Source organism: Oncorhynchus mykiss, chromosome 1 (assembly GCF_057628025.1).
Source record: "Oncorhynchus mykiss isolate SJ-2025 chromosome 1, ASM5762802v1, whole genome shotgun sequence".
Taxonomy (NCBI): domain Eukaryota; kingdom Metazoa; phylum Chordata; class Actinopteri; order Salmoniformes; family Salmonidae; genus Oncorhynchus; species Oncorhynchus mykiss.
This window is the reverse complement of record NC_143022.1, coordinates 80,593,348-80,621,246: the sequence shown is the minus strand read 5'-3', so window position 1 is coordinate 80,621,246 and position 27,899 is coordinate 80,593,348. Positions and strand designations below refer to the sequence as shown.

The following is a 27,899-nucleotide window of genomic DNA, read 5'->3' as shown; positions in this document are numbered from 1 at the left end:
GTCTGAATGGCTTCCATTATAATGAATTCATTGACTGCAAAATACAATTTAATATTCACAGCCCTTATTACAGCTGAATTGTTTGATAATGTCAAGTGAGTCATTTTATTAAGCGTCACAGGAATGTAATCATGCATCACAAAACACATATTCTAGTGAATATAAGTGTTAACATCACTGCAGATGTATTGCAGCGATATAATATGCAAATTACATCAGGAATGAAAGCACTGCGTAAATCTGAATTTGCTAACTACCTACAGAATACTACCCAACCATACACAGTGTCTCTCCATCTGAAATTGGGATTAGCGGAATAATGAATAATGTATTATGCAAATATCTGGTGTTTAACTCTAGAAGAGGAGAATGATTGAAGAAGGTTGTTGCCTTGATTTACAGCTGCTGGTAAATTGATAATTTACAAGACCCTGATGACTCAAAGACTTCTACTGTGAAAACATCATTAAAAGGAACCATCAAAGTTGACTTCTGAATGCTGCCTTAGTTGTATATATTTAGCATTTTTATTACTCTCTGGCAGCTAATATAATACAGTATACTGTGTATAGATCGTCAGTAGTAGAACCAAAGTCCTGGTGAACTGGTAGGTTGTGGGATTTGAATTGGACTTTAAATGGGGTCACTGGTGGCGAGATTCAATGTCTTTTCATTTCTACACTGAGTGTACAAAACATTAAGAACACATGCTCTTTCCATGACATAGACTGGCCAGGTGAATCTAGGTGAACTATATGATCCCTTATTGATGTCACTTGTTAAATCCACTTCAATCAGTGTAGATGAAGGGGAGGAGACCGGTTAAAGGAGGATTTTTTAATCCTTGAGACAATTGAGACATGGATTGTGTATGTGTGCCATTCAGAGGGTGAATGGGCAAGACAAAATATTTGAGTGCCTTTGAATGGGGTAGGGTAGTAGGTGCCAGACACACTGGTTTGTGTCAAGAACTGCAACGCTGTTGGGTTTTTCAGGCTTAACAATTTCCCATGTGTTTCAAGAATGGTCCACCACCCAATGGACATCCAGCAAACTATATGTGGGCGATGTGAAATGGCTAGCTAGTTAGCGGTGGCGCGCGCTAATAGTGTTTCAGTCGGTGGCGTCACTCGCTCTGAGACCTAGAAGTAGTTGTTCCCCTTGCTCTGCAAGGGCCGGGGCTTTTGTGACGCGATGGGTAACGATGCTTCGTGAGTGACTGTGGTTGATGTGTGCAGAGGGTCCCTGGTTCGAGCCCAGGTTGGGGCGAGGAGAGGGACGGAAGCTATACTGTTACATATACACAACTGTGGGTAGCATTGGAGTCAACATGGGCCTTGTAGAGTAGTCCATGCCCTGACAAATCAATGCTGTTCTATGGACAAAAATATTAGGAGGGTGTTCTTAATGTTTTGTACACTCAGTGTATATTATACATTATGTTCAATAAAGTGCAAGTGATAAAAATGAGTGGCCTCCTCAACTTCAATAGTCATGTCACACCTCTGTAGGAAGTCTTTATGCAGAATCAATTAAGGTTTTTGTAATAGGTTTAATGAAGGTGGTACATTTCATAGGGAGTGACAGTGATGAGGAAACAAGTTATGAATTATAGCTATAGTCCAAATGCAGAGGAAATGTGAAAACAGTGTTCAGAACAAAGCACATAAGCAAACCACTCAGCATTAATAATTTATCCATTTTATATGGCAATTTAGAACTCACTTGAAGTTGCTATGGTGACAGGGTATTTTGAGACAGCTAATGACCTATGCAAAAACCATTCACTGTAAACTTCACTCAAGCTAAATTAGATGGTAGTACTGCTGTCTAATTGGTTGAGAAGAACATAATCCCTGCTAAGCTTCGGTTTTTCAACAGAGGGCAAATTTAGATCGTTAATATCAATGTTAAACATCTGTGAGCTGTTTACTGTGAGGGAACATGAGCCAAGTAGCAACCCTGAGCCTTGTTTTGATTTCTAATGCTGACAGTATAAGAGTTGTCAAATTCATAATGATTCAACAAGGAGTAAAGGAAAAATGTACATGGAACGAAATACATGGAACACTATTCTTTACAGCAAATCCCCTCTCTGTCTCTTTATTTCAGATCCCACATTTGAAAAGCTTTGAGGAATAGCTTTGAGGCAAATTATATTTGTCCAATAACTCTGGAGCCAATGCAGCTGTAGGGCTCGACGAATGAGTCATGTGTTAACCATTTATGTCCAACTTCTCCCATGCAAATGCTTGACATGTGTTACTTTATACAGTTTAAACAGAGCCCTGTGACTAGGCAGAAGATCAAGGCCAGTGCAATCAAACCATTAATGCCACCTGCTACCCCTTGACCCTGCTGTTTAAAGAAAGGCAATATAGAAGCAGCCTATTATCTTTACGATGTTTATTTCAGGACATCTATCATGAACCTAGTTCATATAGAGCTAGACAAACGGATAGATGGTTCACTGTAAGGATCATCATTATGACAGGGTCATGTGATCCTTTGTAGCTCAGTTGGTAGAGCATGGCATTTGTAATGCCAGGGTAGTGGGGTTCAATTTCCAGGACCACCCATACATAAAATGTATGCATGCATAACTATAATTCGCTTTGGATAAAAGTGTCTGCTAAATGGTGTTTATTATTATTTGTTGTTATCATTTTCAAACGTGTGCTCTAATCTAGATGTCCTTCCCTGAGAAACAGATGTTGTTCATAAATATGTCCTCAGAGAGCTTATTGCTGGCACAACAAATTCGCATCAAACCAACTGGCAAATGTGTTGTGGAGTGCTTTGCTGACTATTACATGACAATCAATAGAATTTAAATGAAATAACTCCCATTTAACAACCACTCAATATCTACATGTTTCAAGCAGACAGACCGTCATAGTCCCTGTGCCCAAGAACACCAAGGTAAACTGCCTACATGAAATGCTTTGAAAGGCTGGTCACATCAACAACATCATCTCAGACACCCTTGACCCATTCCAATTCGCATACCGCCCTAACAGATCCACAATGACGCAATCACTATTGCACTCCACACTGCCCTTTATCACCTGGACAAGAGGAACACCTATGTGAGAATACTGTTCATTGACTACAGCTCAGCGGTCAACACCATAGAACCCACCAAGCTCATCACTAAGCTAAGGTCCCTGGGACTGAACATCTCCCTCTGCAATTGGATACTGGACTTCCTAAGGGGGCGCCCCCAGGTGGTGAGGGTAGGCAATAACACTTTCCCCAGCGTGGTGCCAGGACAACAACCTCTCCCTCAACGTCAGCAAGACCAAGGAGCTGATCGTGGATTACAGGAAACGGAAGGCCGAGGACGGCCCATTCACATCGAGGGGGCGGTAGTAGAATGTGTCAAGAGCATCAAGTTCCTCGGTGTCCACATTAATAAGGATCTATCATGATCCACACTCATCAACACAGTTGTGAAAAAGGCACCACCATGCTTCTTCCCCTTCAGGAGGCTAAAAAGATTTGGCATGATCCTTGAAAAGTTCCACAGCTGCACCATTGAGAGCATCTTGACTGGCTGCATCACCACTTGGTATGGCAACTGTTTGGCATCTGACCGCAAAGCGCTACAGAGGGTAGTGCGTACAGCCCAGTACATCACTGGGGCCGAGCTCCCTGCCATCTAGGACCTCTATACCAGGACATGTCAGAGGATTTCTCTAAAAATGATCAAAGACTCCAGCACCCAAGTCATAGACTGTTCGCTCTTCTACAGCATGGCAAGCAGTATTGATGCACCAAGTCTGGAACCAACAGAACCCTGAACAACTTCTACCCTCAAGTCATAAGACTGTTAAATAGTCTGTTAAATAGTTGATAAAATAGCTACCCAGACTTTCTGCAATTACCCTTTTTGTAAAAACTTCTTAACTCATCACATACGCAGCTGCTACTGTTTTTGATCTATCCTATTGCCAAGTCACTTTATTCCTAGTTATATGTACAGTACCAGTCAAAAGTTTGGAAATACCAACTCATTCAAAGGTTTTTCTTTATTTTTAATATTTTCAACATTGTAGAATAATAGTGAAGACATCAAAACTATCAAATAACACCTTTGCCTTGATGACAGATTTGGACACTCTTGGCATTCTCTCAACCAGCGTCACCTGAAATGTATACTACCCCTACCTTCTGTATAGCACATCTACCTTGTCACAACACAACTGATTGGCTCAAACGCATTAAGAAGGAAAGAAATTCCACAAATTAACTTTTAACAAGGCACACCTGCTAATTTCAATGCATTACAGGTGACTGACTACCTCATGAAGCTGGATGAGAGAATGCCAAGAGTGTGCAAAGTTGTCTTCAAGGCAAAGGGTGGCTACTTTAAAGAATCTCAAATATGAAATATATTTTGATTTGTTTAACACTTTTGTGGTTACTACATTATTCCATATGTGTTATTTCATAGTTTTGCTGTCTTCACTATTATTCTACAATGTAGAAAATAGCAAAAATAAAGAAAACTCCTTGAATGAGTGTATGCAAACTTTTGACTGGTACTGTACATATCTACCTCAATTACCTCTGTATGTCAATTACCTCTGTACATCTCTATTTTCTGTCTCTCTGCATTGTTGGGAAGGGCCCGTAAGTAAGCATAAAATGTTTCTTGATTTGACCTTGCAGACCCCTTTCCTAAAAGTCAAGGAAATCACTGCCAGCTGTTTGATCACAGAACAGAATTGTATGCCTACCGAGTGGCGCAGCGGTCTAAGGCACTGCATCGCAGTGCTTGAGGCGTCACTACAGACTTGGGTTTGATCTCAGTCTGTGCCACAGCTGACTGGGAGACCCATAAGGCGGTGTACAATTAGCCCAATGTCGTCCGCTTTAGGATAGGGTTTGGCCAGACGGGATTTCCTTGTCCCATCGCTCACTAGCGACTCCTGTGGTGGGCAGGGCGCATGCTCGCTAACTTCAGTCGCCAGTTGTATGGTGTTTCCTCTGACACACTGGTGCGGCTGGCTTCCGGGTTAAGAGAGTGTTGTGTCAAGAAGCAGTGCGGCTTGGCAAGGCCATGTTTCAGAGGACTCATGGCTCTCGACCTTCGCCTTTCCTGAGTCCGTAGGGGAGTTGCAGCGATGGGACAAGACTGTAACTACCAATTGGAGAGAAAAATAGTACATAAAAGTGAAGAGAATTGTATGTATTTTTTTATGTTTTTTTTTTATGTTATGTATTTACATTCTCCAATCATAATCGGATATGCTATTGAGAATTTGTCATCAGAACTCTCCCTGTAATATACCAAAATATAATAATTTAACAGTTACACAGTTATAACATCAGTACAAAAACATCTGTGCAGATTGATAGATTCTACTGCAATTCAAACCTCAACAAGTATATTTTTCTGAACTACCCTGGCCAATTCCCCAGAGTTCACACAGTATCCCACAAGACCTCAATAAGGTGGAATCTCCCAGGATTTTTTCCTTGGGGCAGAAGCCCTTGCACACAAAATAAGTTAGGTGGATGCCCTTTGCTCCTTTATGCAAGATCATTCAGTTTTTTTTCCCCTGACACAGCAAATGACAATCTTCATTAGTGTCATTATTATTAGTAAATGAAGCACAGAAGCCTTGTTATTGCAGGCGGGAATATTGGCAGCTGGGAAACCTATCTCTGTTTACATATCAGTGGTTTTGTTTCTTTGCTCCGCTCACGATCTCTCCCAAGGAATTATCTGGTCCATTCCAATGGAAAGTACATACCAGTGCTAAGTAGCTACCAGACAGGGAATGGGATATCACTTTAGACTAAAGCTAGATGGGGATTTTGTTCACTAAACTGTAACATACAGTACATTTCACAATCCAAAAAGAATCTTGCTGAGATCCTCTATACAAAACAAATTGGAGCTTTAATATTTCTTTTCATTTACAAAGCATTTTACGTTTATTCTCAACCCTGTTGTGAATATTAGCAGATGGGTAGTTTGAATGCTCCCATCCTCGTGGTGTTGCAATTATCATTGTAATGTCATATTATGGAAGTTCAAGCAGACAGACAATTTGGAACAAAGACAGGAAAAGTCTGTCCCGTTTCCAAGGTCACTACCCTTCCTACTGTTTCCTCTTTCACTGGCAGGGAATTGATTTGAATTAGAATCAGCTCTGCAGCCAAATAGGCAAAGAGAACATTGCATCCTGTGTGTCTTACCATCCCTCGCTGAATTGAAAGTGGTGAATAATTTTCCTTGGGAGCTCTACCGATATTGAATTTGTGTTTGAATATATCAAATTGTAATCACAGTCAGAAATATCCGTTTGTATATATTATTCAAATTTGGCTTCAAATATTAAAGGTTCAGATAGAGACATATTTTGTTATTGGAGGAAAACCCATCTAACCAAGGGTATATTTGTTGTGTTATAAGTGGTTTAAATATGTAGGCCGTATACAGAATGTTCATGCATAAAAAAATCGAATTAATCCAATGGACCAAAGGGACTTCATCACTTTAAAATAATGATTGCAAGCCGTTGATTTGAATCAAAAGTCTGTGTCTGGTGCATATATTTACGGATGTCTCAGTCTTGCATGTTGTATTTTGATGAATGATTGTATTTCAGGCTCTCAAGGCTGGAAAAACATGAATATTCTTGCACTGTAACGGTCGTCGTATGAGGAAGGTGTGGACCAAAGCGCAGCGTGGTAAGTGTTCATGTTATTTTTATTTAAACTGAACATAAAACAAAATAACAAAGAGAATGAACGAAAAAGAAACAGTCCTGTCAGGTGCAGAAACACAAAACATAGAATGCCCACCCCAACTCACGCCCTGACCAAACTAAAATAGACACATAAAAAAGGAACTAAGGTCAGGACGTGACAGTACGGGAGACTCCGGCAGTGTCGGAGTGAAGGGCGACTCCGGCAGCTCTGGAGTGAAGGGAGGCTCTGGCAGCTCCGGGGTGACGGGCGGCTCTGGCAGCTCCGGAGTGACGGGCGGCTCTGGCAGCTCCTGACTGACGGGCGGCTCTGGCAGCTCCTGACTGACGGGCGGCTCTGGCAGCTCCTGACTGACGGGCAGCTCCGGCAGCTCCGGACAGGAGGGCGGCTCTGGCAGCTCCGGACAGGAGGGCGGCTCTGGCAGCTCCGGACAGGAGGGCGGCTCTGGCAGCTCCGGACAGGAGGGCGGCTCTGGCAGCTTCGGACAGGAGGGGGAACCTGGAAGCGGCAGACAGGCGGGAGAACCTGGGGGAGGAGACGGAGAGACAGCCTGGTGCGTGGGGCTGCCACAGGAGACCTACAGGAGGCCTGGTGCGTGGAGGAGGCACCAGATGGACCGAGCTGTGGCGGAGCACTGGCGCTCTGGTGCGCAGCCTTGGCACCACTCCTCCAGGCTGGATGACCACTTTAGCTCGGACCCTCCAGAGTGCAGGCACAGGTTGAACCGAGCTGTGGGTGAGCGCTGGAGATCTGGTGCATACCGCTCGCACCTCTCACTTAGGCTCAATGCCCACATTCGCCCGGCACGGGCGGAGCGCAGGCATAGGGCGCACTGCACCCTCCCAGTGCCCCGGAGACACAGCACGCGGAGCCGGCGCAGGATACCCTGGGCCGAAACGGCGTACCGGAGACCAAACGCGCTGAGCTGGCACAACACGCCCTAGCTGGATGCCCACTCTCGCATGGCACTTGCGGGGGGCTGGCCTATAGCGCTCCGGGCTATGAGCGTGCACTGGCGACACCGTGCGCTTCACCGCATAACACGGTGCCTGACCAGTACTACGCCTCTCCAGGTAAGCACGGGGAGTTGGCTCAGGTCTATCGCCTGACTCCGCCAATCTCCCCATCTCCCCGTCTCCCCGTTTTTTGGGGCCTGCCTCTCGTGCCTGTTGCGCTGCCTTACCTCATATCGCCGCCGCTCAGCTTTCGCTGCCTCCAGTTCTTCCTTGGGGCGGCGATATTCCCCAGCCTGTGCCCAGGGTCTCTTAACCGGCCAATATCTCCTCTCAAGTCCAGGAGTCCAGAACCCTCTGCTCCTGGTTACCACGCTGCTTGGTCCGTTTGTGGTGGGTAGTTCTGTAACGGTCGTCGTATGAGGAAGGTGTGGACCAAAGCGCAGCGTGGTAAGTGTTCATGTTATTTTTATTTAAACAGAACACAAAACAAAATAACAAAGAGAATGAACGAAAACAAAACAGTCCTGTCAGGTGCAGAAACACAAAACATAGAATGACCAAACTAAAATAGACACATAAAAAAGGAACTAAGGTCAGAACGTGACAGTACGGGAGACTCCGGCAGTGCCGGAGTGAAGGGCGACTCCGGCAGCTCTGGAGTGAAGGGAGGCTCTGGCAGCTCCGGGGTGACGGGCGGCTCTGGCAGCTCTGGAGTGAAGGGAGGCTCTGGCAGCTCCGGGGTGACGGGCGGTCAGAACTAAGGTCAGGACGTGACATGCACATCATGAGCTGGGCCGACTGCAGGTGTAAGCAACATCAGCAGTCGCTTAGGGCCCTATTTTCACATAGTATGCTCAGATAGCAAATACAGCCTGATGGTCACAACGAGATCCAGTTGTTTAAGTCGTTCATTTCATAATTTAACAGTAAATAGGCCAGTTATTTTCTTCATTTATAAAGGCATTGACTGGAAAAGGCAAGTTTAATCACACACACTAAAAAGGAATACTGTGCAAACATCTTCATTAGATTATTTTAATAAGTCTGTAATACCAACATGTTTTAAACAGACCATCATAATTCCTGTGCCCAAGAACACTAACGTAACCTGCCTAAACGACGACTGACCCGTAGCACTCAAGTCTGTTGCCATGAAGTGCTTCGAAAGGCATGTCTCACACCATTATCCCAGAAACCCCAGAAACCCTAGACCCACTCCAATTTGCATACCACCCCAACAGCTCTACAGATGATGCAATCTCTATTGCACTCCACACTGCCCTTTCCTACCTGGACAAAAGGAACACCTATGTGACAATGCTATTCATTGACTACAGCTTAGAGTTCAACACCATAGTGCCCTCAAAACTCATCAATAAGCTAAGGACCCTGGGACTAAACACCTCCCTCTGCAACTGGATCCTGGACTTCCTGACGAGCCGCCCCCAGGTGGTAAGGATAGGTAACAACACATCCGCCACGCTGATCCTCAACACAGAGGCCTCTCAGGGGTGCGTGCTTAGTCCCCTCCTGTACTCCTGTACCCCTCCTGTTCACTCATGACTGCATGGCCAGGCACGACTCCAACACCATCATTAAGTTTGCCGATGACACAACATTTGTAGGCCTGATCACCGACAACGACGAGACAGCCTATAGGGAAAAGGTCAGAGGCCAGGACTACAACCTCTCCCTCAACGTGATCAAGACAAAGGAGATGATTGTGGACTATAGCAAAAGGAGGACTGAACACCCCCCATTCTCATCGACGGGGATGCAGTGGAGCAGGTTGAGAGCTTCAAGTTCCTTGGTGTCTTCATCACCAACAAACTAACATGGTCTATTCCCTCTCAGGAGACTGAAAAGAATTGGCATGGGTCCTCAGATATTCAAAAGGTTCTACAGCTGCACCATCGAGAGCATCCTGACCTGTTCCTGGTATGGCAAATGCTCGGCCTCCGACCGCAAGGCACTACAGAGGCGAACGGCCCAGTACATCACCGGGGCCAAGCTTCCTGCTATCCAGGACCTCTATACCAGACGGTGTCAGAGGAAGCCCCTAAAACTTGTCAAAGGCTCCAGCCACCCTAGTCATAGACTGTTGTCTATGCTACCACACAGCAAGAATGTACTGCAGCGCCAAGTCTAGGTCCAAGAGGCTTCTAAACAACTTCGAAATCCTGAACACCTAATCAAATGGCTACTCAGACTATACCTCAACTAACCGGTGGCCCCGCACATTGACTCTGTACCGGTACCCCCTGTATATAGTCTCGCTATTGTTATTTTACTGCTGCTCTTTAATTACTTGTTACTTTTAGTTTTTATTCTTATCCATATATTTTTTAAACTGCGCTGTTGGTTAGGGGCTCGTAGGTAAGCATTTCACTGTTATATTCAGCACATGTGACTAATAAAATTAGAATTGATTAGATTTTTATTAAAGCACAATAATGTATGTTTATATGGTCATATCCAAATACTTCCAACGTTCACTGCTAGAATCAATTACTTGTGGGTTGAATTGTCTGTGCAGTATATAGCATGTGTCTGCCTCAATCTCCCAAAGGTCCTGAAATATTCAGGCCTCAAATTATTGCAATATGTCTCACAGAACAGCTTGTCCTTTAATATAGTCCTATGCTTTTTCCTGTATATAACATTCTAAGTCACAGGAAATGAGCACATCTCTATTTCATAGTTGAATGTATCAGTGACTAAGATATGGAACATAGGCCTAATCATTTCTTAAGAACGCCATACTGCAGATGTAATCAGATAAAAACTTACATTTGGTTATTATGTTAGGTCTTTCTCAATGTCCTCTCTTCCCTCTGTCCATAAATATATTTCAAAATACACAGACATGGTCACCTTGAGGGGGCCTAGGCTACCTCACTGGAGCAGAGACCATGGCCATCGTTAATTAAACTCGTAGATGCCAAAGTTTAATTTACGTTCAGTAGTGTGTCTGTAAAGTGGTAAACAAGTCAATATAGATGTTTATTTATTTATTTTTATTGCATGTTAATTTTCAAAATCATCTGATAAGCATTTCCAGTGAATATCTTCTGTGTTATCGTATTTTCCTTTGAGCATGTGTATAGCCTAATTGAAATACATCTATCATAATCAAATAATTTATTGCCTAATATAAAATATATATATAACAGTAGGCATTTTACATTTTAAGCCCTGCAATGCTGCCCTCTTCAGTACAAAGTTGCACATTTAAATCCCTGACAATTCGATCAAATAAATAAATAGCCTTTTGGTTGCGTACACAACATGTAGCCTAATTGTGTTTGGCTGCATTGGATGTCACTATTGTCATGCAACACGTAAATCAAAAACGAGACCCCATTTTGGGGAGGAGTGTAAACTTTGGCCGCTGTGTGATTACCGTACTCCTAGCAGCAGGATATGCTGGCAGCACGATCGTGGAATTTGTTTTCTCAAAATAAGAGTCCCACAGCAAAGACATGGTAAACTTAGGAAATATCGATATTTTTTGCACTCTAGTTTTTCAGAGCACTGCAACTGTCTTTAAAAAAAAATGAATGGATAATTTGACCCAATTATTTGTATATATTGTATCAGCATTTATTTTGTAAGTTGAAAGCTATTGTGTAAGCTATATTTAAAGAAATACACTTCTAATAAAATACAAATATATGTTATTAAAATTACTCAATAGAGTCTGCAAAACTTAAATGAGTCTCTGGTGACTCCTTACTTCCACCCACACCTGTCAATGCTTATTGGCTTGTAGAGAGAACTTTTCTACAGGTCTCAACTAAAGCGGGGTATGACATACTCAGTAGGGTCTCTACTAACCAAATATGGTTCATTTTTTAAGGGGGCTGTGTTGCACATCCGCAGCAGCACTTTGTTCTCCAACCCCTCCATACAGACCCCAATGCAATACACTTTAATACACTGAGTATACAAAACATTAGGAACTTGTAGAAAATGGTAAAAATACCTGTCTCACTTAAAGTGGGGAGGGAAATACTCAGAAGGGTCTCTACTAACCAAATATTGTTAGTTTTGGAAGAGGACTGTGTAGTACATATCAAAGGCTAATGACTATCAAATCTCTATAGAATCTACAAACATTGAGGACACAGCAGGAGTTTTTATGAATAATGTAATGACGGCTTTCACAGAACCTCTGAAATCAGTGAGCAAGTACAGTCCTGTGAGTCAGATTAAGATATTTATGTCATGCATTCGGAAAGTATTCAGACCCGTTGACTTTTTCCACATTTTATTACGTTATGGCCTCATTCTAAAACTGATTAAATAAAAAAATGTCCTCATCAATCTACACACAATACCCCATGATGACAAAGCAGAAACAGGTTTTTAGAAATGTTTGCAAATGTATAAAAAATGCAAGACAGAAATACCTTATTTACATACAGTACCAGTCAAAAGTTTGGACACAACTACTCATTCAAAGGTTTTTCTTTATTTTTTACTATTTTCTACATTGTAGAATAGTAGTGAAGATGTTAAAACTGTGAAATAACACATGGAACCATGTAGTAACCAAAAAAGTGTTAAACAAATCAAAATATGTTTTATATTTGAGATTCTTCAAAGTAGCCACCTTTTGCCTTGATGACAGCTTTGCAAACTCTTGGTATTCTCTCAACCAGCTTCATGAGGTAGTCACCTGGAATGCATTTCAATTAACAGGTATGCCTTGTTAAAAGTTAATTTGTGGAATTTCTTAATGAGTTTGAGCCCATCGGTTGTGTTGTGACAAGTTAGGGGTTGTATACAGAAGATAGCTGAAGACAAATTCCATATTATGTCAAGAACTGCTCAAATAAGCAAAGAGAAACGCCAGTCCATCATTACTTTAAGACATGAAGGTCAGTCAATATGGAACATTTCAAGGACTTTGAAAGTTTCTTCAAGTGCAGTCGCAAGAACCATCCAGCTCTATGATGAAACTGTCTCTATTGAGGACCGCCACAGGAAAGGAAGACCCAGAGTTACTTCTGCTGCAGAAGATAAGTTCATTAGAGTAACCAGCCTCAGAAATTGCAGCCCAATAAATGCTTCACAGAGTTCAAATAACAACAGACAAATATCAACATCAACTGTTCAGATGAGACTGCGTAAATCAGACCTTCATGGTCGAATTGCTGCAAAGAAACCACTACAAAAGTACACCAATAATAAGAAGAGACTTGCTTGGGCCAAGAAAAATGAGCAATGGACATTAGACCGGTGGTAATCTGTCCTTTTGGTTTGATTTTTTTGTTACCAAGACGCAGAGTAGGTGAATGGATGATCTCTGCATGTGTGGTTCCCACCGTGAAGCATGGAGGAGGAGGTATGATGGTGTGGGGATTCTTTGCTGGTGACACTGTCAGTGATTTATTTAGAATTCAAGGCACAGCGAATTCTGCAGCGATACGCCATCCCATCTAGTTTGCACTTAGTGGGACTACTGCCAATTTGATTCAAAATACGACATTTCTGAATTTTAACAACGAAAATCTGAAATCAACCTTTTTTGTCATTTATTGTGTCAAAATTGGACATGTAATAAACAGCAACAAAATCTATTAAATTTGGGGATTTTTGTGTTTTGTTTTGTTCATAACTGGAAGTACACAGCCCCTCATCAAATATTCACGAGGCTTGAGGAGTGTGTTTACTGCTTAGTTTTGCAGCACAAAGAATGGATTCGATTGTGGGAGTGTCATAGGAAGATAAAAATACTCATGTTATCTAAGATGCAGGAGTTTTGAAGCAAGTTCTTAAAATATGAGCAAATTCACTGCCCATTTAACAAAATTCAAGCAGAAACTCACCCCCAACCTAAATGAGCATTTCTTTGCACTTTGCTAATAGAAACTAAAGACAGGAAAAGACACCCAGATACTAATCTAATCAACTAAATTGAAATGATAGGCGCGTACCCCTGTATTGCTCCTCTTTGAACTAGCCACCGTCCAACTAACAAAATAACACAGTTTCCCTGTAACAATACATCCATAGCACTTACTGTACAATAAAACATATCAAAATGCTTCCATCTGGCCACTCTACCATAAAGGCATGATTGGTGGAGTGCTGCAGAGATGGTTGTCCTTCTGGAAGGTTCTCCCATCTCCACAGAGCCCATCTCTCCGCAGAGCCCATCCCATCTCTCCAGAGTTCTCCCATCTCCACATAACTCTGGAGCTCTGTCAGAGTGACCATCGGGTTCTTGGTCACCTCCCTGACCAAGGCCCATCTCCCCCGCTCGCTCAGTTTGACTGGGCTCTAGGAAGAGTCTTGGTGTTTCCAAACTTCTTCCATTTAAGAATTATGGAGGCCACTATGTTCTTGGAGACCTTCAATGTTACATAAAGTTTTTGGTACCCTCCTTCAGATCTGTGCCTCGACACAATCCTGTCTCGGAGCTCTAAGGACAGTACCTTTGACCTCATGGTGTCACACCCTGATCTGTTTCACCCGTCTTTGTGCTTGTCTCCACCTAGGTGTTGCCCATCTTCCCCATTAACCCTGGTGCATTTATACCTGTTTATACCTATTGCCAGTTCCTCTTGTCTCGTCAAGCCGACCCGCTTTTTTCCCCGTACTCCTGTTTCTTGTTAGTTTCTGTTGTCTAGTTCTCACGGTTTTTGACCATTCTGCCTGCCCTGACCCTGAGCCTGCCTGCCGTTCTGTACCTCTTGACACTGCTCTGGATTACTGACCGCTGACTGCCCTGACCATGAGCCTGCCTGTCGTTCAGTACCTCTTCACTCTGCCATGGATTACTAACCTTTACCTGCCATTGATCTCAGTAACCAAGCTGTTATCAGCGTGTCTCTCCCGGCCACCCTGGCAACCCGGCTTACCTCCTCCGGAACACTTCGCTGGAGAGTCGGGAACCTGTCACGCGTTTCTCGCTCAGTGTTCCCTCATCTTCGAGCTGCAGCCCTCCTCCTTCCCCTCGGACTGCTTGAAGATAGCGTACCTCATCACGGTGATTTCCGGGAGTTACTCCAGCAAGACTCCAGCAGTGTGGCAGACTATGCTGTGGATTTCCACACATTGGCTGCTAAGCCTGGAACCCGGAATCTCTGTTCGACATGTTCCTGCACGGATTGTCGGAGGAAGTTAAGGATGAGCTAGCAGCCCAGGAACTACCAACGGATCTCGATCATCCGGATCGATGGGCGGCTATGGGAACGTAGGAAGGAGAGGAGGTCTGGACTCTGCCCTGGATTACTGACCTCTGCCTGCCCTTGACTTGTCATTTGCCTGCTCCCTGTATCATTATAAACATGTGTTATTTCGAACTGTCTGCATCTGGGTCTTATCCTGAGGTCTAATACATGGCTTGGTTTTTGTTCTGACATGCACTGTCAACTGTGGGACCTTATATAGACAGGTGTGTGCCTTTCCAAATCATGTCCAATCAATTGAATTCAGCAAAATGTATTGGTGAATTATATTAATCATGCATTGAACTGCATCCATCTATTCTGGCAACAATGCCTTACTATACATCATGGACTTTTGAGTAAAATAGAACCTATTTTTAGAACCTCTTGCAAAGTTTGCTTTGTAGCATAAACTGGGATTTTGATATTTTTTTACTGATATTATAATTGTCTGTTTCATATCTGTAAGTACACTGAAAAACAAATATAAATGCAACATGCAACAATTTGAAAGTCAGTTCATATAAGAATATCAACAAATTGAATACTTCATTAGACCCTAATCTATGGATTTCACATGACTGGTATAGATATGAATCTGTTGGTCACAGATTCCTTAAAAATATAGGTAGGGGAGTGGATCAGAAAACCTGTCAGTATCTGATGTGACCACCATTTGCCTAATCTCCTTCGCATAGAGTTGATCAGGGTGTTGAATGTGGCCTGTGGAATGTTGCCCCACTCTTCTCAATGGCTGTGTGAAGTTGCTGGATATTGGCGGGAACTGGAACACGCTGTCTTACATTTTTTTTTTTTTAAGTTAACTTTTTAAAAATGTAACTAGGCAAGTCAGTCAAGAATGGGCCAATTGTGCACCACCCTATGGGACTCCCAATCACAGCCAGTTGTGATACAGCCTGGAATCAAACCAGGGTCTGTAGTGACACCTCTGGCACTGAGATGCAGTGCCTTAGACCACTGCGCCACTCTGCCCAGAGCATCCCAACATGCTCAATGGGTGACATGTCTGGTGTGTATTCAGGTCACGGAAGAACTGGGAAGTGTTCAGCTTTCAGGAATTGTCTACAGATCCTTACAACATAGGGGCGTGCGTTATCATGCTGAAACATGAGGTGATGGCAGCGGATGAATGGCAGGACAATGGGCCTCAGGATCTCATGACGGTATCTCTGTTCATTCAAATTGCCATTATGCCTGCCCATACATAACACCACCGCCACCATGGGGCATTCTGTTCACAATGTTGACATCAGCAAACCGCTTCCCCACACAATGCCATCTGCCCGGTACAGATTCATCCATGAAGAGCATGTGGCCAATGAAGGTAAGAATTTGCCCACTGAAGTCGGTTACGGTGCAAAACTGCAGTCGGGTCAAGACCTTGGTGAGGACGACGAGCACGCATATGAGCTTCCCTGAGACGGTTTCTGTGCAGAAATTCTTTAGTTGTCCAGGTGGTTGGTCATAGATGATCATGCAGGTGATGAAGCCGGATGTGGAAGTCCTGGGCTGGCTGGGTTACACGTGGTCTGTGGATGTGAGGCCGGTTGGACGTACTGCCAAATTCTCTAAAACAATGTTGGAGGTGGCTTATGGTAGAGAAATTAACATTAAATTCTCTGGCAACAGCTCTGATGGAAATTCCTGCAGTCAGCATGCCAATTGAACGCTCCCTGAAAACTTGAGACATCTGTGACATTGTGTTGTGTTCCAAAACTGCACATTTTAGAGTGGCCTTTTATTGTCCCCAACACATGGTGCACCTGTGTAATGATCATGCTGTTTAATCAGCTTCTTGATATGCCACACCTGTCAAGTGGATGGATTATCTTGGCAAAGGATAAATGCTCACTAATGGGGATGTAAACAAATTTGCGCATAAAATTGGAGAGAAATAAGCTTTTTGTGCATATGGAAAATGTCTAGGATATTTTATTTCAACTCATGAAATATGGGACCAACACTTATCCTGTTGTGTTTATATTTTTGTTCAGTGTAGTTAAAACGCTGTCACTTCCACTTTACGTATTGCTTTTTGCGCTTCAGAGGGGGCAGAGTGAAAAGCCAGCAGCAGGCCGTGCAACACAATCCCTCTCCAAAACTACACATATTGGTTAGTAGAGACCCTCCTGAGTATTTTACACCCCACTTTAACTGAAACAGGTAGAAAAGTTTTCGATCTACAGACCAATATTCTCAACATGTATGTCAACATTGTATTTTTTCATTATTGGTCTATTTTGAAAACAATATTTTTTTATTTGCTTTCATAAATTACCTATAGCATTTTCTTGGCACAATTAAAGTGGCCATTGATTAAAATTCAGTATCATTTGAATGCGTTATCCACACTCTACTCAGCAAACTGGATGCAGTTTATCACAGTGCCATCCGTTTTGTCACTAAAGCACCTTATACCACCCACCACTGCGACTTGTATGCTCTAGTCGGCTGGCCCTCGCTACATATTCGTCGCCAGACCCACTGGCTCCAGGTCATCTACAAGTCCATGCTAGGTAAAGCTCCGCCTTATCTCAGTTCACTGGTTACGATGGCAACACCCATCCGTAGCACGCGCTCCAGCAGGTGTATCTCACTGATCATCCCTAAAGCCAACACCTCATTTGGCCGCCTTTCGTTCCAGTTCTCTGCTGCCTGTGATTGGAACGAATTGCAAAAATCGCTGAAGTTGGAGACTTTTATCTCCCTCACCAACTTCAAACATCTGCTATCTGAGCAGCTAACCGATCGCTGCAGCTGTACATAGTCTATTGGTAAATAGCCCACCCATTTTCACCTACCTCATCCCCATACTGTTTTTATTTATTTATTTTTCTGCTCTTTTGCACACCAATATCTCTATCTCTACCTTTACATAACCATCTGATCATTTATCACTCTAGTGTTAATCTGCATAATTGTAATTATTTGCCTACCTTCTCATGCCTTTTGCACACAATGTATATATAGACTCCCCTTTTTTCTACTGTGTTATTGACTTGTTAATTGTTTACTCCATGTGTAACTCTGTGTTGTCTGTTCACACTGCTATGCCTTATCTTGGCCAGGTCGCAGTTGCAAATGAGAACTTGTTCTCAACTAGCCTACCTGGTTAAATAAAGGTGAAATAAAAATAAAAAAAAATTGCAATGTTTTGGAATGCAGGCTTTTATTTTGAAGTTTTGATATTACCATACTAAAATGACGTCAATTTTTGTGCTGCTGCTGGAGTACAAGTGGCTGTGTGTGGGAGTTTCAGGAATAACGGGACACTAGCTGTCGAATCTTTACTCTTAAGTATTATGGCGTTTGTGGTCAAATTTTCGTGTGCGGTAGTTACTAGGTTGCTTTTCATTCTTATCTCACTCATCGGAGTTTGGAGAGTGACATTGGTTAAAGATGACAATATCTACTGGTTTATGACATTCCTCTTTCTACCTCTCGTTGTCGAAATGATAATAACTTTGAAAAGAAGAAAGGGAAAAGATTATAAATGGTAAGATGTTGTTCATTTATTTAGTCTTCTGAGTAGGCTTCGTACACTGTTTTGCACATCATCATACTGTGCGTAATTTGTCAAGTGCAGGCTATCCAGATATTTTAATCTTAAAGACATAACAGACTAATTAACAAGATAAAGTGATAAATTATTTTTTTCTGGGGAAGAACCCAATTCATTTCTTTTTTTACTGTACAACTGACTACATCCCCCTTCCCCCTCCCTAGAGAGTCCTTATCCAGCTGCTTATCCCATTGTGCTAATAAAATGTCCTGGGACAAATTAGGATAGGGTGGTACCCCTAGACTGAAGAATGACATGTCTGTCTCCCACATCTCCCTCTGAGAGAACACTTCCTGTGCTCCCAAAATAATATGTGATTGTTTTGTCAAACATTATGATAAAGTCATAAAGAGGATAAAGTGGTTAGGAATATTTTCATTCTGGCATGTGTTGGTTCTATTTGGTGTTAATTATTTTACCACTGTGTTTTTTTATTTGCACTTCACATTTTTTGTTGTAATTTTACATGCATTTTTTTTTCTCACTGCGTTATCATTTTTATGCTATTCTGTGGGCATAAGATATAAAAAATATATATACACAGAATATTGACCATGATTTGTGGATCACTTTGGATAGGTGCGTGAATCTCTAAAATGCATGTGAATGGAATAGAGAGTTAATAAATAAAGTTCATTTTCTCCTCCAACCCGAGGTTCTCGCCAGCCATTATGTTGTTCCTTGTCAGTATCATTCCATCCATCTGGATTCTGGAACTACATCATCAGCATCACAACTCTAGTGACCTCCAGGTACAGAAAACAGAGAAGGAGAGAAATCCCACAACTCCATGTTCAATGTATGCATGACAGTTATCAAACATTTACTTACAACTTCACTTATCTAATTTCAGTGCAAGAAACTGGACTCATGGGAAAATGTGAGAAGCATGATTTCTCTGAACGAAACGGTGGGGAATTTAACGGTTCAAACCTATCTAAAGGTAAATACTGGAACTGGTTTTAATTTCTTGACTATTTTGCCTTTTACCCTTTTGTATATACACTACATGACCAAACATATGTTGACTTGTTAGAAAAGTGGCATCCTGTGACGGTGCCACTTTGAAAGTCACAGAGCTCTTCAGTAAGGCCATTCTACTGCCAATGTTTGTCTATGGAGATTGCATGGCTGTGTGCTCGATTTTATACACCTGTCAGCAACGGGTGTGGCTGAAATAGCCGAATCCACTCATTTGAATGGGTGTCCACATACTCTTGTATATATAGTGTATATTCTGACCATTCACTCAATATTTCATCATAGCATGAATCAAGTGAGTCTTATGATGTTGACTGTATAATGGGAAGCCTCGTGTTTGTCATGATTTCTAACTAAATGTTTTTTGCCATTGTGCGTACCCAGAAATGCTTGTCTAGTGCAAATGTTTCCTTGCAATTAGGGCCAGGACCCTTGACCTTAATCGAGAAATAAACGTGCAAATATTCAGAAGACAAGTCCTTATGAAATCTATTCAGAAGGCCTTTCTGCACAGATGTATTTGGGAATACACAGTCAACAAGAGTGACATCTAAGTATACTTTTCGTTATTAACATATAAGGTTATTTCTATGGCAGTGACATGGCTCTTAGGGGGTAATTAGCGGACTCTTCTTCCCTTCATAGGCTTTCCAAAAGTACATTTTCTAGTGCTTATTATCTGTGGTTTGAACCTCTGTTCCTTCTCTTGACATTCAAGGGTCTTGACCAACTCTTGTCCACGGTTTGTCCCAACGACTGGATCCTGGCCCTCCATCAGGTCCTTCTAATCCTACTCATCATAGGGAAGTGGCTCCTCCCACTGGGGGGCGGGGTCACACGGGAGGAGCTCTCCCAGCTCCTGCTCATCTTCGTTGGCACAGCAGCTGACATCTTGGAGTTCACCAGTGAAACACTGTCTGATGTCAAGTAGGTGTCCGACCTTTCGATTGACTTTACTGACTGAGGCTAAAAGCTTGTCAGAGTATTTAAGAGCCTTTAGCAGACTTTACTAGATCCCAGTGTTCTCACATTAATCTGGTGACCTAACTGCCTTTAGTGGTGTGTTGAGTTTTTGACTCCATATAGATTTTTGTATCACAAGGAACGACAATACTGCAGTGCTACTTAAATATTTACTAGTTACACACTTACTAAGTTACTACTAAGTGCGCATGCAACGTTTTACTTACTAGCTACTAAATTGTAGCAGTAATGTAACAACCAGCGGTGGAATTCTCTCAAAATCACTCTGAGAATTCATCAATGTAAAATCCTAGAATTTACCTAAAGAACTAAAACCGTTAACAACAGTGGACAGGCATTGACTTGTTGAGCTGTATGTTCCGTATTCCTCCCAGGGAAAACAGCCCTCAGCTGGTGTACATCATCTTGGCAGTGTGGACCTGGAGCATGTTACAGTTCCCTCTCCATCTGGCCGGTGGGTCTCTACATTTCATAATATTATTAATATCAGCAGTGAACTTAACTATCCTTGACTTTTGGCCAACAGACACAGGCTATCGGGATCTGTCTGAATGTTGAGGTTCGTATTCTTTAGGGTGAATTACAGATTTGATGTATTTTATATGCTAATGCCAAGACGTTCATGGCGGGTTTGAGGGTTCATTTTGAGTGGTACAGCCATATCATAGACAACATTGTGGATGTCACATCTTTGAAGGCAAACCTTTCCTTCTCTGTCGTAGACATAGACCTGCAGAGAGCCTCCCCCCATGGCCCCACCAGCTTTCTCAAGTTATCTGTTTGTAGCATGACTGTGGCCAGAAAATACTCTTGTCAGTGGAGTATTGATAATGTTTTAGGTAAACTCAATATGGGATCTGTTTAGACTTTGGCTAAACATTTGAAAGGAGGCAAACTAGCTCTATCGTAGCCATGTTGTTACATAAACAGTTGAGCAGATTTGTTTGCTATCACCATTTTTACTTCCTACACAAACTGAAATGATCTCACCATTGATTAAAGCAAACTTTATTTAGTACAGTCGGAAACTCAGTTTTATCATCAGTATGGCTAAAATTGGAAAATGCAGCAACACATATGGACTTTTATATTGCGTACCGTACAGTGATTTGATCTGTCAGCTTTATAAACAGATTAAGGCTCACTTCTTCTTCGGTTCTTCATTGCTTGGCGGATGGATTAGGCTATTGACAGGCAAACTGCCAATAACCCAGACCTCCTGAAATCCATTATAGCCATGTGGTGAAACAATTCAGGGTTGAGGATCATAAAGAGTTCATTGCAGCCTCCCTTGTTCTCAGACCTAACCTTATCTACTGAATTATTCACAACCTGAAATGATTTACTAGAAGCGGATATGTAACCATCCACTCAACACACATAATATTAAGAGGTTGCACTTAGAATATGCAATTCTATATATCTACAATTAGCCTGTTGAAGAACTCAATGGAAAATACTTCAGGCCTTCAGCCCTAGTTTACAACAATATGTGAAAATAGTTTTTGAAACTCAACTCGTGTGTGTGTGTGTGTGCGTGCGTGTGTGTGTGTCTGTGTGTGTGTCCTTAGTGGTGAACTCAAAGCCAGAAAGCGAGGGTGAAGGCCAAGGCGATTCCCTCCTGACCAAGCACAGCACAGACATATGGAGCATCATTGAGAGCCTATTCATCCAGGATGGCCCTTTCCTTGTGGTCCGGCTCACCGTCATGACCTACTTTGATGTCTTCCACCAGATGTTGGTGTTCTTTACCATTAAAAACTTCCTGGTGGTCATCCTGAACTTCTACCGGCTGGCCGTCATATGCCAGAACTACAGACCTGTAGTCAGGTCCAGAAGCAGCAGTAACATCCCTGATTGTAGTAGGGTAGAGGTGGAGAGGAAGTATGGGGAGGGGAGGTTGGAGAGAGACAGGGTTCCTGCCTCTGCTTTGGAGGAAGTTAATACAGAAAGTACCATTACGTAGTGCACTGTTTATACAATGCACAAGTTCAATATTGGACAGGATTTGTGAGTTCAAAAGCTGGAATTAATTATCTGACTTGACATTTCCATGCGTAAAGAGAAGGAGGGACAGAAACCGTTTAAAAGTCACAAGCATATATTCAATTTCAGCTCAGCTGATTTTCTACAGTATTTTAACTTTTTTGTAATGTTTTTACCCCTTTGACAAAAATGACATGGCTTAGAAGTTTACCCCCAAAGGTATGTGAAATAGAAGAAGAAAAAAATTGTTAGCAAACAAAGAGTATGACTGTAAAGGTAGGCAGCCAAATGTAACTGTCCACAGCTGACAAAATCTACCCAATTTTGTTTTCCAATGGGTTGCTTTTGACGATGGGAAAAGGTGTGATTATGCAGTGGATTCGGAAAGTATTCAGACCCCTTCCCTTTTTCCACATTTTGTTACGTTACAGACTTATTCTAAAATTGATTCAATAAAATATTCCTCATCAATCTACACACAAAACCCCATAAGGACAAAGCAAAAACAGGTTTTTAGGAAATACCTTATTTACATACGTATTCAGACCCTTTGACTCGAAATTGAGCTCAGGTGCCTCCTGTTACCATTGATCATCCTTGAGATGTTTCTACAACATGATTGGAGTCCAAGTGGTAAATTCAATTGATTGGTCATGATTTGGAAAGGCACACACCTGTCTATATAAGGTCCCAGAGTAGACAGTTCATGTCAGAGAAAAAAATCAAGCCATGATGTCAAAGGAATTGTCCATAGAGCTCAGAGACAGGATTGTGTCAAGGCACAGATCTGGGGAAGGGTACCAAAACATTTCTGCAGTATTGAAGGTACCCAAGGTACAGTAGCCTTCATCATTCTTAAATGGAAGAAGTTTGGAACAACCAAGACTGAGCAATCAGGAGGGAGGTGACCAAGATGGAGATGGGAGAACCTTCCAGAAGGATGGTCACTCTGACAGTGCTCCAGAGTTCATCTGTGGAGATGGGAGAACCTTCCAGAAGGACAACCATCTATGCAGCACTCCACCAATCAAGCCTTGATGGTAGAGTGGCCAGACGGAAGCTACTCCTCAGTGAAAGGGACATGATAGCCGCTTGGAGTTTGCCAAAAGGAACCTAAAGGACTCTCAGACCATGAGAAAAAAAATTCTCTGGTCTGATGAAACCATGCCAAGCGTCACGTCTGAAGTAAACCTGGCACCATCCCTACAGTGAAGCATGGTGGTGGCTGCATCATGCTGTGGTGATGTTTTTCAGCATCAGGAACTGGGAGACGAGTCAGGATCGAGGGAAAGATGAACAAACAAAGTACAGAGAGATTCTTGATGAAAACCTGGTCCAGAGTGCTCAGAACCTCAGTCTGGGGTGAAGGTTCACCTTCCAACAGGACAACAACCCTAATCACACAGCCACGACAACACAGGAGTGGCTTCGGGCCAAGTCTCTGAATGTCCTTGAGTGGCCAAGCAAGAGCCGGACATGATCCCAATCCAATATCTCTAGAGAAACCTAAAAATAGCTGTGCAGCGACATTCCTGATCCAACCTGACAGAGCTTGAGAGGATCTGCTGAGAATGGGAGAAATAAAATACATCTGTGCCAAGCTTGTAGCGTCATACCCAAGAAGACTTTAATTGCTGCCAAAGGTGCTTCAACAAAGTACTGAGTAAAGGGTCTGAATACTTATGTAAATGTGATATTTCAGTTTTTTATTTTTAATACATTGGCAAAAAATGCTAAAAACATGTTTTTCTTTGTCATTATGGGGTATTGTGTGTAGATTGATGAGGGGGAAAAAAACAATTTAATCAATTTTAGAATAAGGTTGTAACATAACAAAATTTGGAAAAAGTCAAGGGGTCTGAATCCTTTCCGAATGCGCTGTATGTTACTGTACTGTAATACGCCTGGTTGAATTGAGCTTAGAATTTCATAGGGGTGAAATGGCAGGCAGTTTCATTTGTATTTTCTTCGTTTAAATGTATTCATATTCTTTATTTCCATGCAGGTAGATTGAAATAACGTAAAATACAAAAAACAATAATTGAAAAAAATGTATTCAGTGTTTTATTCAATGAACATATTTTAGACTTGACCATTTGTACTATCTGGGTAGTCAACATACAGCAGATTTGGGAGGTCTTTATTGTTTGCATTCATTTTTAACAAAAGCTGCAAATCAATCCAACGTCAAGACCTTATCAATTAAGCCTCATTGTTGAGCATTGTTTCTGGGTGCTTGTAAGTGTCTGTCCCTATTCTTCCACATCGCCTAAGAGCCTGTACGTTATTTATGATGAGGGATACCTGGAGAATGTCGGACCTCTCTGAAATAATAATATATGGACTAATAATTAAAACATAAACTTGACAGCAAAATACATGCCTATTGTTTACCCTCAACCCTAGGACAGACCAGAGCATTAGATATGCAGTTTTAGAACTGTTTTTGTTTTTTAAGCATTACATGGCAAAGTAACCAGAAGGTTGTGGAGCTGGGACACCAGGTGGGTGCAAGTCATTATCATGTAGAACAGAAACCCTATGAGGGCTGGAGCCTGCTGGTTAAGAGTTGAATACACATGGCCTATAGCATCGGGCACACATTGAGATATAATAAGCAACTTTGAGCAATATGACATTTAATTGATTACAAATTACATGACCCTCCCCCTCCTCTGACTCAAATTGAGAAAGCATGACATCCCCCATTTTCCTCTGGGTAACAATGTTGTACATTTCGACCACTCCCTAAATGGGGTCACAGCCTGGGTTATCTTTACATCACATAATGACTGTACTCTCTCTCTATGGTGTCCTCAGTGAGAACATTGCAGTCAAACTAGGGGCTCTATTCAATGCATATCACGGAAGTTCAGCGTTACAGCGTGATTGAAATTTAAAGCCAATGTTCTCGGCAAAGGCTGTATTTGTCAGCTCAATTGGAAATGATCTTAAAATATCTATCGCGCAATCTGTAACGCTTCTGGGTCTGAAGTCCAGATACTGTATGATAAATGTAACGTTGTAGATATCGCTTCACATTACATTCATGTTAACGGCTCGTCAGAATGTAGGTCAATGTATAAATGGCATTTTATTCTGGGTGAGGATGATTTATGAGAAACAAACGGAATATATTCAATAGAAATACATTATTCTATGCCTCATGCAGCAGCCTTTTGTTTTTAAATTGAAAGCCTGTTGTTTTATTTTCAACACTTGCCATTTATAAACAATGAGTGACAGGCCAAGAATACAAAAGACCAAGCATCTAGAATGCCACATAACCAATCAGTATTCATGTGAATTCACTTCACTCCCACACAACTGTGCTTCTTTGTTGGAAGTGCCTGCAGTTTAGCCCAATGCATGAAGGAAACGAAGAAAATACCTCTTCCTGCACAACAGTGATCAATTAGGCACAAGGGGAGCGTTCCAGATAAACAAATTCTGAGGAAAATCAGAGATTATTTTATAAAATTCCTACACTTCTCTAGGCATTGTCCAATAACCTGCCCAGTCAGGCACAAAATGTGTATCTGGAAGACAGACTATTTAATTTATCCTGATATCGGAATTACACTAGCATCACTTAACTAAATATGGTAGGATACAATGAGCTAGTCCACTTTAGAACATTGCTTAACCCAGTGCAGTCAACATTCTGTATCATATTGTACAACAGCTGATGAAACACTGTAAAAGTGTGAAAAAAATGTGATCTGTGTTATTTTGCATGGATGGCGTTTTGGCTTGCCAGGTGACATCACCAGGTGGTATAAGTTAATAGGCCAATAACAAATACAGTTCCAAACCGCTCTGCCAATAGAACAATTTCACGGCCGTGTCATGAAAAGTTGCACCAGAAAGGGGTTTACATTGATGTGAATAGAGAATCCTCCAACCTCAAATGCAGCTGGTGCAAATTAACACTTAATTCGATGGTTATGGTCAACATCGCATATGTCATCGGAGGATTGATTACCTAGCAAGTTAGCATGCCAGCGAGGCAAGAAATCACTAACAGAGGTAGATAAACCCAGAAAAATAATATACTTGAACATACTGTAGCTATAGTCATCACTCACTTAAGTTTGTGAAGGTCCCGCAATCAGCATTCACTATCCTGCTAGTTTAGTGAGAATGCGTGCTTGTAAACAATATCACATTTTTATAAACAATTACGGAAAAAACTATTAGAGTAAGGCACTTGTCATCCAGAAACTATTTGATATTGAGAACCGCTACAATGGGCATTTGATGCTATTAAAATCAAATGTGGTCATTTCCTGGTCTCCAACTCATCCTTTTACAGTTTTTTTGGATTGCTTAAGCACGATTTTCAAAACAGGGCCCGTGTTTTCAAAACACTACACACAATTAGCACAACCACACACCCAAGTAGCAAAACACTACAGATCCTTTGCTAAATTAAACACTCTTGTAAAAACTATACACTTCTTTTTAAAAACCACACTTTGTTACCATATGAAACACACACGTTTCACATTACTATACTCTGTTGACACGAGTTACACTCTGCTGTGATAAACCTAAAACACTTTTAGCACTTCTACTTCCCTATGACTAGAGTAGGCTACTATCAACAAAGTACAAATATAATGTAAATTCACCAAACACTACACCAGACCAATGTTGCAGACTGAAGAAACTCATTTATTTCTCAACACGCCCAAAATGTTGACATGGAGATTCATAATACTGTAATCAAACGTCACTTTACATATTGTAAGTTCAAAAAAATAAATAAAAAAATAACTAGACATTGTCTCTTCGCCTAGCTGGATCTGGCCAGAGAATTTCATCAACATCGCAGGCAATGTTGTCATTAGCAAGACACCTTGGAAAGAAACGTCTTGAATGACGAATCCATCCTTGCATTGAAGCTACCGCCATCTGGTCACAGCCCTCCTCCATGGCTTGGATGAGGGGTACCTCAGCCTGGAGACGGAGATCATATACCTTCCACCGCCATGCCGAGAAAAAATCTTCTATAGGGTTGAGGAATGGAGAGTATGGTGGAAGATATAGGACGGTGAAATGTGGATGTTGCTGAAACCAGATCTGAACCAGAGCAGAGCGGTGGAAAGACACATTGTCCCAGACAACAATGTATTGCATATGATCGATTTGATTTGCTGCTGTTATGTTGTGCAATTGGTCCAAGAATGTAAGTATGAGGGCTGTGTTGTAAGGGCCCATATGAGCATGGTGGTGGAGGACCCCATTCTGGGTAATGGCTGCACGTTGCCCTGGGACATTGACTATAGCCCTGTGGCCAATGATGTTTCTTCCCCTCATTCGTGTTCTCGTCAGGTTGAACCCAGCGTCATCTGCGTAAATGAACTCATGCTGGACCTCCTCTCCATCCATTCGTAAAACAGTGTCAGGCAAAATTGTGTAGTTCAGTGTAGATCTAGTATACATATTACAGTACAGTAAAAGATTGTGAGACAATATGCAAGATCACACTGCTAAAGTGAATAC

At 42.0% G+C, this 27,899-nt stretch overlaps 1 protein-coding gene across 1 annotated transcript; it reads left to right on the top strand.

The window, feature by feature from the left end:
- Positions 1–18,096: 18,096 nt before the first annotated feature.
- tmem26a (transmembrane protein 26a) lies at positions 18,097–25,543 on the top strand. Its single transcript, XM_021612553.3, has 6 exons — positions 18,097–18,374; positions 19,096–19,192; positions 19,294–19,383; positions 20,140–20,348; positions 20,780–20,859; positions 21,977–25,543. Exons 1-6 carry the CDS (start codon positions 18,181–18,183, stop codon positions 22,369–22,371), a joined length of 1,065 nt encoding a protein of 354 aa, XP_021468228.1. The 5' UTR covers positions 18,097–18,180; the 3' UTR covers positions 22,372–25,543.
- The last annotated feature ends 2,356 nt before the right edge of the window (positions 25,544–27,899 follow it).